The 11324-nt window shown below is 41.5% G+C and overlaps 1 protein-coding gene across 6 annotated transcripts in view; it reads left to right on the top strand.

The window, feature by feature from the left end:
* Nucleotides 1-11324, top strand: part of UTRN (utrophin) — a 692661-nt gene that overhangs the window by 569322 nt on the left and 112015 nt on the right. For all 6 annotated transcript variants that reach the window (XM_019526790.1, XM_019526791.1, XM_019526792.1 and 3 more), the window contains 2 exons: nucleotides 9283-9344; nucleotides 10625-10699. In XM_019526790.1, coding sequence (XP_019382335.1) covers nucleotides 9283-9344; nucleotides 10625-10699 — 137 coding nt within the window. The remainder of the gene's footprint in view (nucleotides 1-9282; nucleotides 9345-10624; nucleotides 10700-11324) is intronic.

Here is an 11324-nt window from a genome sequence, read left to right as displayed (position 1 = left end):
CCCGCCACACACAGACCCGCAGGACTCTGGGGGGAGCCCTGCTCACTGCTTTTTGCACACACCCCACCGCACACACCCACATTCCCCCCTCCAGGCACCCTCCCTTCCACATACCCCGTATGCACCCCCACACCCCGCCACATACACCCACATACCCACCCACACATCCCCACAAACACCCCCTCACAAACACCCCATACCCATCCATCCACATTCACACATACCCCCACACCCTCTTTTACACCCCACATACACAGTCATTCACACCCACACACCCACATCCCCCACAAACCCTGTACCCACCCACTCATACCCCCACTCCCTTCCTCACCCCCTGAAGTATACAGGAGTAAGACTTCATTTTGAGCTATTATGCAGTCACTTTTATATACATGATGCAAACACAAATCAGGATATATATTTTTAATAAAATTAAAATACGTTATTGTTAATGTTTGCTCTTTAGTATGTAATTTGTTTGGGGTTTTTTCTGGTTCCAAGATGGCAAACCCCCTTCCCAAAAGGAGTACTTCTGGGGCAACGGGAGGGACTTCCAGTGGCAAAAGTTAGGAGTTAGGGGCAGGATTTCCAGTCCCAAGATAGCCAAGGGGTAGGGCAGCTGTCAACAGGTGGGGCTACCCTTACTGCTCTAGACAGCTCATCAAAACTCATTAAGTGGGCCTCCAGCCAAAATAATTGCTGGTCCCTGGGATAGCTGAAGTGTCCCATTATTATTGCTTGTTCCATTTTAGCAGCTTCTCTCATCTCCCTGAGCATTTCATAAATACCTTCACCTTCCTGATCAGGGGGTTGGTAGTCCAATCCTAGTTCTTTTCACTCTGGTATGGAATCTCTACCCACAGGGATTCTATGATAGTTTTCTTTTCAGGTAAGATTTTTATGCTGTTACTGTCTCTACTGTCCTGAACATACTATGCCACTTCTCCACCTGCACATCCTACGCTGTCATTCCTATCTAGTTTGTCACCTGTTACGACAGTATTCCCTTGATTATCATACTTCTACCAAGTGTGTGAGATGTCTATGATGTTGAAATCACTATGAGCAGAAGCAATTACATGCATTTTTTTTCTAAATCCAAGACGCACACGATTTTTTGAAGCATGCCATTCATTAATTCAGTTCATTAATACAAGACCAATCATGTCTTGTTTGTGCACTTTAAATGGTTATAAATAAAATTGTAGAGAATAACCTGTTTGTTATAACCTTATCAATTTTATTCCTTTGTTTTACTCTATACAGAATACATAAATCTCTTTATTCTCAGATACTGATATGCTTGGTCAAATGTTTGTCATAAACATTCTTCCTGTTTGAATATTATACTGTATTTTGTGTCAATAACTTTTGGTGAAGAATACAGCATACTTTTGGGTAATAAATGAGCTTTGTGAGACCAACAGAAAAAAGCACTCAATATCAAAAGAACTCCTCTGTGATAGTCAGTGAAACCATACCATGCTTTCTTACTTCACTGGTGACGAGGGACCTATCACATAGCTTGCCTTTGTGACATCTGTTGGCATTGCTACCTTGCAGATTTACTTACCTTATTTACTCAAATGCAAAATGAAGTTTTTTTCTCCAGTCAGCATGGCAGGAAAAGCCCCTGGTCTTATGTTCACATACATGGAAAACTCATTAAATACATTGTCTGTCATCAAGTTGCTGACAAATTGCTCAGTAACGGAAACCACCTATGAAGTTTAGATGCAGCCAGTAGGCCTGTGCAAGCAGCTAGTATTCACTTCGGATTTGGATTCAGTTGATTCGGGGGACAGTGATTTGATTCAGTGATTCAGATCACTGTCCTGATTCGATTTTGCCGAATCACTGAATCAGTGAGGCCCATCCCCAGCCTGGCAATGGTTGCCCTGCCCACCCCAACTCCCAGCACTTGGAAACCCACTCACTTTGGATTAATGCGGTGCTGCTGGGTTGGGGTGGGGGGGGCATCCCCGCTCTGCATGGGCCTCCTGACCCCCCTGGCTGCCCTGCCCACACCAGCTCTGGCCCTTTAAGGAAAAAAAACTGAGAAAGACCCTAGACTCACCATTTCTGCTGGGTGGGGGGTGATCCCTGCTCCCCCACACCATGTGGGGGGCTCTGCATGAGACCTTATTCCTGCCCTGACCCTCGTCCCCTGCACACAGGGAATGGTGTCTGGGCTGCAGGTTGTAGCAGTTCCCCTGTCCAGCACAGCCTCACACCACCCAGCAAATGCACCCGCCCCTCCAGGCCCTGCCTTCCCCCAGGGCTTCTAGTGGGCTGGAGCAGTCCCCTGCTCTTCAAGTCCAGGGTTCCCTCTAGCACATTGAGCCTGCCTCTCCCCTGGGGGCCTTCTCACTCATAGGGGAAACCACAGGATTCTCTCCCTGGTCCTGCTTCCCTCTCTCCTCCTGTGCTCACCCAGCCACATGGGCTTGTAGCAGGGTCTTCCCAGGCTTGGAGTCTCCTGACAGGCAGATGCTGTGTTGTGTCTGCCCTGGTAGGGCTCCAAGGGGGATGAGAGGAAGAAAGGATCCACTGTTTCTCTCCAGTGCAGCCTCTAGCTGCCACCTCTGCAGGGCTCTGACAGGGGCTCTCTGAGGGATGGCCATGGTGAGGTCCTTTTCCTGGCCTCCAGCCTGTCTTTATTCCCTTGTCTCTTCCCTTTGTTCTCCTCTTCCTGGGAAAAATACTCCCCCTTTCAAACAAGCCCTCTCAGGCAATCCCAGGCCAGGACTTTTCCTGGGCTTTTGCTAATGTTCCTCTCATTCAGACCCCTGCTGGGGTTATATCACTTCTCCTACTTCAAAGAGGGCTACCTCCAGAGCAGCTTCACTCGCCCTCAGTAGTGTCTCTACTGGGACAAACCCTCTCACATTGTCCTTCTGCAGGGGCACCTTTTCTATCCCTTGAGGTGAGTACAATTTTAATAATGCTGCTACATAGAGGAAGTGGAAGGTCAGATGACAGGAGCCAGCCACTCAGCGATTAGTGAGTGGGCAAAGAGTCAGGGACTAATGGAGGCTTTAGGCAGGGTTCATTCAGCTTCTGGAAATGGAAATGGGCTGTGCTGGTAAGACCAAGGCCACAGCCTTAGACTCAAGGATCCAATCTTTGTGTTGGAGCTTTCATTTTGTTTATACTACAAAGGTATAATTTCAGCAAACAAGATTTGTTACATTATGCTGTTATAGCTTCTATTATCTTTTCATAAAAGTAGATAGCTTTTCTTCCCCTTAGCTTTTATAGCGATATCTAATGAATCAGCTACTGCTAACTTTGCAAAGGAAAAGAGTGGAAAAAAAAATAGTTTTCTTCTTTCTGTTGAGTTGCCAAATGGGAGCATGTTCATTTAGCATGTACTGAGAGACTTGAAAGAAGAGTTTTGGCCTGGTAATATTGTTGTGTGATGTTTCATGTTTGAAATAGCCAGTCATTTGTATTTTTAAAATCTTGGATTAATTTGTGTATAATGAAATAGTTTCATTAATAGGGCAAAGTATGGTGTAGTGCAGTAAACAAGCTCCTGAGTGCTCATTTTTCTTTTCAGCGGCAATGTTTCAAGTTACAAGAGTGTTGGTTGTAGCCATCTTGGTTTAAAGACATAGGCATACGAGGTTATCTGGGTTAAGTTGTTGTCAGTAGTGTTGGTAGTATGTTACATTAAGACTTGAATTGGGTTTTGGGATCTGTGGCATTGATTTTACAAAAATATCTTAAAATGTCACAGGTGATGTTCAGGTGATACTTCTTTTTCTAGGGCTAAGATTCACTGCTGTGAATCCCGTTGAAACTATACAACTTTTCCCTTTGTAAATCTCTTGTTTTTAGTTCTGCAGAGAAAATATCATACTTGTAAGCCACTGGGACAGGACTAACTGATATCTGCTGTGTATCCTTGATCCTTGTAATTTGGGAAAGAAACAGTGCAACATTTGGGGCAATGAAGGAAATAGTCTACAAGTGTTTTGTGCTTCTTTGCTAAGGGTGACTGTTCAAATCTGGTCAGAACCTTGGAGAGATCCATTAGCAAGTAGATGAGATTGTTAAAGGCAAGTGATAAACTCTTTATATGAACATCACAAAACACTACCCAGATATTTTTTTCAGTCGGCTCCAGAACATGTAGAAATTTTCCAAATTCCAAATTTTTGAGAAGCAGCATTACTATATTTTCTCTGTTTTCACATCAAGCTGTGATTCTCTCAAGGAAGGCATTCAGACTCTATTTTAAGATAAAAATTATAATGTAGCGTTCTCTATCCCATAATTTGCTAACATCACCGAATTATCTAAGTTTTGTCTGTGGTGTCCATGTGGAGAAAACTATGACTGTTTGTTAGTTATCCTCTGGTCTCAACAGAATTGTTATAGTTAAGGAAATAAATAGTTCAAGGAGAATGTAAATTTAATTTTACTCTGATTCATTCTGGTTTTCTTGGTTGTCAGGAGCCTATTTCCTGCATATTTCCCTTCCTTGTTTACCAGAAAAGCAGTGGTCCTTACTGCACTAAGATGGGCAGCCATAATGAATGTAGTGTGTGTATCAGGACAGGACTGGGATTTATGGTTTGAATACACAGAAAAGGAGTCAAGAAGAAAGGTATTCCTTTACCTGCATTTCCTTGTTATTTGTGCAGGAGACTATTCAGTGTTACTTCCTAAGCACAGTTTTCATTGGTTAATCTATTTATATGAGTTATGCCTCAGTTGTACAAGACCACATCAGACACTAGTGTGCATTTCCCTCTTCAACTCCTACCCCCGGCTATATGGCCTTTAGATAAAAATGCAGAGAAGAGCCAGCCGGAGAGTATAGCTAGGAGCAGCTGAAGAAACAGCCAAAATATAGACCTTTGGCCACTGAGGGAACTCTTTATCATTTTGATCAGGGTTTTCTCTGCTCTGTGCTCCCCGGCCCTCACCCTCTTCCTCCATCTTCATCTCATCTTCATGCCACACTTGCCCATTTTACCCTTTTCCTCCCTGCCCTTTTCCCATCATGAGCAAGCCTGCCACTTCAGCCTTCCACAACAAATGCTGTGGAACTAGAATGAGGTTTTCCCACTCCACTTGTGTTCTTCCATCACTCAGTGTTTTGCTTGTGCTATAAATGTTCTTGGGCAAAGGATCAGCTGTTCTGTGTTAGCATAGCATCTAGCATAAAAGCAGCCCTCATTCTTGGTTGTCCTTAAGGGTCCGTGGCAATAAACATGATCATTAATAATGAACCATTGTCATTCTGTGGAAGTGCAGTCAACTGAGAATGTGTTTTTTCAAATCTGTTGACAAAAAACTCAGTTATGAGCAAAAAACAACTGCATATGGGGAAAAATAACCACCCTCTTCCACTCAAAGCTTTGTCAGTCAAAGTTACACAAGATATTTTTGGCCTTCAGTTTTGAAATGTTTGAATATTGTAACTCTACCCAGAAAAGATGGATCTCATTTCATAAAGCTGTATTATAAAGCAAATCAACAGGAAGCAGTTTTTCTTTCTTGCCTCCTATTTTGGACCCATAGAATGATTCCTTTGACTGACATTCTTATTTGTTGCATGTTAAGCTTACTTGCACATGCGTTTATTCTTTCTGTGAAATTCAATTTGTGTGCACATAAAAAGGCTCAATATATTGTGAAAGTATTATTATCAGACACAGTTTTTTAGTGAGAAATAGCAATGTTGAAGTTGGTGCTTTTCTTTTTTCCTTCCTCATTAATAGTAATGAGACTCCAGCAAATAGGAACAAATGGAGCAGAAGTTGCAAGTGCTCTTTTGGTGGGTAGAAGGTAATATGGGGTTCAGCCAGGACCATCTCTGCTGATCTAACCACATCAGACCCAGAACTGAGAAGGGGAGAGCCTCCCCACCTCCACTCTAAAGGTATTAGGACAGTAGTGTGCATTTCCCTCTCCCACCTCCAACCCCAAATTATGTGGCCTTAGGAAGAAACTGCAGAGAAGAGCCAGCCAGAGAGTCTAGCTAAAAGGAATAGCTGCAAAAACAGCCAAAATACAGACCTTGGTCCACTGAGAGACCTCTCTACAATTTTGAGCAGGGTTTTCTCTGCTGTGTGCTCCCCTGCCCTTATTCTCTCCCTCCATCTTCATCTCATTTTCATGCCACACTTGCCCATTTTACCCTTTTCTTCCCTGTCTTGCTTTGCTACCCTCCCATCACTTCCTATTTCGTTTTTCCCATCATAAGCAAGCCTCCCTCCTCAGCCTCCCACAAAAAATGTGGGATTCATGGCAATAAACATGATCAGTATCAGTGAACCATTGTAACTGTGGAAATGCAGTCAATTGTTGGAATCGAGAACACGCTGTTTCAAATGTGTTGACAAAAAACTCAGTTATAAGCAAAAAATAACTATACAAGAGAAATAACCACCCTCTTCCATTCATAAAGCTGTGTCAGTCAAAGCTGTATTAACTTTTTTTGGCTTTTCGTTTTGAAATGTTTCAATACGCTCTAAAGAAATAGTTTTACATGTCAGAAATTTCCCAAAAAAGTTATTCTTGGTGAAATTTATAATCCAAATTTCAGACCTACAAAGGCAATGTACAGACATTCACTTTTTTCTGGGTGAGTCACTGTCTTCCTGGTGGAAACCATAATTGTAGGGATATTCAGGATATTTCTCCCAAAGCAAAAATGGCAGCTCCAGAAGAAAAATAACCTGGGAACAACTAGGGTTAAATCACTCCCAGGAGGCAGTTTGTCACTTACTAGATTGTTATGCTCCCCCCGACCAGCGAGCAAAACACAACACCCTTCATAAACCTGTACTGTGCTGCATGGAGACACAAACTGACCCTGAGCAGTCTAGGTCAGCCTGTCAGGGATGCCCTGTTCACTGCTGCCATCTGTCTCCAGACTGAAGGAGCCAGTAGAGCAGGCTGAAATGTATGTACAGAGGCCTCCTGGCTGCACATTGTCAGCATTGCAAGCTCTTTGTTTTTCAGGGTCTAAATATTCAGATATCTGTTTAGGCATCTCCAGGTTAGTTTTTCTACCAGGAAAACAAACCCAGGAGAATTCTCCCAGATAATTTTCACATGTGTACACAGCCAAAGTACATCATGGGAACTGTATTATGTGACTTTTTAAAATGGGATGAATGGACTGTGAGGTACATAGAAAATTGGGTGGATCATCAGGCTCAAAGAGTAGAAATCCATGGCTTGGTGTCTAGTTGGCAGCTGGTATTAAGTGGAGTGTCCCAGGGCTTGGTCCTAGGGCCAGTTTTATTCAATATCTTTGTCAATGACCTGGAAGATGGGATGGAGTGCACTTTCAGGAAGTGATGGGGGGAGTAGTAGATACACTGGAGGGTAGGGCTAGGATTCAGAGTGACCTAGAGAAATTGGAGGATTGGACCAAAAGAAATCTCATGAAGTTTAATAAGGACCAGTACAAAGTCTTGCAGTTATGAATGAACAATCCCGTGAACCCATGCAAGCTGGGGACTAACTGGCTAAGCAGCAATTCAGAAAAGGACCTGGGTGTTACAGTGGACAATAAGATTAATGTAAGCCAATGCTGTGTCCCTGTTGGGAAGACGGCTAACAGCACACTAGGCTACATTAGTAGGAGAGTTGCCAGCAGATCAAGGGAAGTGATTATTCCCCTCTATTTGGCACTGGTGAGACCACATCTGAAGTGCTGTGTCCAGTTTTGGACCCCCCACTACAGAAAGGATATAGACAAATTGGAGAGAGTCCAGTGGAGGGCAATGAAAATAGTTAGGGGGCTAGGGCATATGACTTATGAGGAGATGCTGAGGGAACTGGACTTATTTAGTCTGGAGAGGAGAAGATTGAGGGGGGATTGAATTTTGGCCTCCAACTGTCTGAAGGGTGGTTCTAAAGGGGATGGAGTTTGACTGTGCTCATTGGTAGCAGATAACAGAATAAGGAACAATGGTCTTAGAAACGGTTGTAGCTTGCTTGTAAATTTAGGTTAGATACTAGGACAGACTTTCTCCCTAGGAGGGTAGTAAAGCACTGAACAGGTTACCCAGGGAGGTTGTGGAATCTCCATCCTTAGAAGCTTTGAAAACCCAGCTAAACAAAGCTCTGGCTGGGATGATTTAGTTGGGATGGCTCTAGTTTGAGCAGGGGGTTGGACTACATGACCTCCTGAGGTTTCTTTTAGCCCTAATTTTCTATGGTTCTATGACAATAAAAAATAACTTGTGTCATCAAAGTACAACAAGCAAAGCACCTTAAAAACAGATTTTTGTTCCAAAAATAAATACACACTATTCATAATAGTTATTTTGTATATTTTATAGTGACCATTTTATTTATTCTTATTTGCATTTGTGAACTTTCAAATTTAAATAAAAACAAAGATTATAAGAAAGAACATGGTTTTTGTGCTTCAGTATGTATTTGGTAATCTAGGATCATTTCATTTTCAGTATTACTCTGTTAATTCTTGGTAGAGATGTGAAATTTTCAGTTTTAATCTCTAGTATAATTATTTTTAATTAATCTAATTCAAATTGTACAAAATTTTGCTTGTCAAGAATATATAATAATTTCAACATGCTTAAAGTTCATAGTTAATATAGAGAAATATGACTAATACAAGAGAAAAAAAATGAGATTTTAGCGGGCAGCAGGTAAGCTGCATTTTAACCACATGGCTGCATACATGAAATCTTGATGGATTAAACCAGAGATGTTAAATGGTGGATTAAATAGCTGTACTTATTATATCATCTTCTGTTGAGAGCAAAAATGCACAGAGTCATTTGTCCTATGATAGTAAATACTTACAGGTTTAAGAATTTGAAAGGTGATTTAGCACTTCATTAAATGTTACAGAAAAGTCATAAAATCAGAGAAAAACCATGTCACGTATCCTGATATTTACTAATTTTAAATACATAGTTAAACCTAAAATAAAAATCTTTCAAATTTTACAAATTTGTTGCCATTAGTAGGGAATTTTGCAACTTTACCCTATCTGTCTTTCACTGAGGTTCAGAATCTGAGTGCAGCCAATATGGTAAGAGAAAACTGACAAAAGCAGGAGTTAAAAGGGCTCAGAAACAGGAAGCTAAATAAAGGAAGGGAGGTCATGTTGGTTATCTTGTGATCAGAAACGTCAAGGAATTAGATAACTCAGACTTTGTATGTTGATATGAGCTAGCAGGGTTTCATTCTCACTCCTGCATATAGTCATATTTGTATATGTGTGTGCATTGGAACGGTTTCTTTCCTATCTGAAGCTCTGCTTGTCTCTCTTTCTTATAGTCACCAGACACAGACGACTTGTTGGGATCATCCTAAAATGACTGAACTGTTCCAGTCCCTAGGTGAGTGCTCTTCTTGACATGAAGGATTTTATGGAGTTTGTCTTAATAGGATGAATAAAATGCCCAATTTCTGTTGAATGAAAGTGCCTGAGTTTGTCAGGTACTTGTTTATCTAATCCAGGGATGGCCAGCCTGCAACATGTGTGCCATAAGCACCCTCTGTGTGTGGCATGTAGTGGATCAAGGGAGGGGACAGGCAGCATAGTGAGAGATGGTACAGAAAGCAGAATAGCAGATTGATCATGGAGAACAGGACAGAGCAGGTGGCAGAGCAGCAAATGAGATAGCAGAAGGGGATAGGAGTGGCACTTAGGAGAGTGCAGGGTATTGCACTGATTTGTGATGTGTGCGTCAAAAAGTTTGGCCCCCACTGACCTAAGCATTCCCTCCTATGTGGTTGAATATTTAGTGCCAAGAAACATGTTGTCTTTGTCTGTCTATGTTGTTTTTCAACAAATAGGCTTAATTGAATAGAATTAATGTTACCCTTTTATGTAGTATGTTATTTTATTTTAGTTCTGTTGTAATCAGGGACACAAAACCCTGCGTTTTCATTGTCTCAGAGCCTGATAACTAGTAATGAAAGCCTGTTTCATGTATTAGGAAAGTGCTGAATTGACAGTATACCTGTATAAGCATCTGCATTTGATGCAGAATGTCCCCTCAGGCATGCAAGGATAAAATACTATTAACAAAGAAGAGATACTATTATCCTTAACAGTTTGTAAAATTGAAAATTGATACCGGGTTCCCCCTCTACTTGTTTATATACTGATGTTCCCATCTTTGAGGTGTTAACAAGTGATTGACATTATGGAAATAATATCAGATAACATGACATTATGGAAGTGTTGGCTTTAGAAGACTCAGGTTAAACTTCAGCACTGCATTACTATGATCTTGGTTGCATCCATCACCCATCCTTCATCTGTACTTTCTTTGATTATACTGTGAGATAGCTCTAGGACTCATGCTTCTCTGGAAAACACCATAGTGCATGTATGTCAGTGTAATGATGCCTGAATTTCTGGTGTGCCTGTCCCAGTGACATCAAAAGGAGTCTCAGTTGACTACCAGATAATTTAAACTAGGTCCTAACTTCATGCCTTGGGCTTCAGTGTTCTATTTTCTCCTCTTCTGCTAACCCTTATTTTTAATGTGAAATTAAGACCAAGCTTTTGTTTGAATATTATATGTCAAAATAGTCTTACAGACTGGCTTTATTTTCCTTGCTATTGATCCTTCTTTAAAAACAGCTAACATTTTTCTGTGTATTCTAGCTGACTTGAACAATGTACGCTTTTCTGCATACCGTACAGCTATCAAAATCCGAAGACTGCAAAAGGCATTATGCTGTAAGTTTATCCTTCAGAACTAATTAATCGCTCTGTACACTACTTGCAGAAAGGAGGGTGGGCCCAGTACTAGAGCCACTACTGGTAAACAAGAGGTCAGAATTCTTCTTGACAGTTTGTCATTCACACCATAAAATGACAGCATTAATTGTCTGTAGTATATGTCACTGCTGTGAATTAAATATGGGTATTGAAAGGAAAGGAAGGACAGTTTGGTGAAATGAGATAAGTTGACTTGGCATCTCCCTTGATTTATATATTTGAAAGCAACATGACAATAAATACTTAACTTGTGCAACAATATCTTGGCCCCAGGATAAATCAATACTGTGCAGTAGCAAATGAGCCTTTCTGTGATCCTGAACCAGAATACACCGAGTCCAAAAGGGTGTTCATCTATACTGAGAGAAAATAAACCTCCCTGTTGCAGTGTTCTCCACTTAGAGATTTAGTCTTTATACAAAAACATTGGCCTGTATGGGAAAGGACTCTTTCCATGTTAGCTTTGGGCACAGCTGAGTTTAAGTTGTCCAAAGTTTGGATAGGGGTAAAGATATTCAGGTCTGTGTGCTTGGCATAGGTGAGACGTCTGCAACATTTTGGAGCTGGTGGGGGGGGGGGGGGG

The sequence above is a fragment of the Gavialis gangeticus genome, unplaced genomic scaffold, assembly GCF_001723915.1.
Source record: "Gavialis gangeticus isolate Ggan-Ray unplaced genomic scaffold, GavGan_comp1, whole genome shotgun sequence".
NCBI lineage: Eukaryota > Metazoa > Chordata > Crocodylia > Gavialidae > Gavialis > Gavialis gangeticus.
This window is presented reverse-complemented; position numbering and strand designations above follow the sequence as displayed.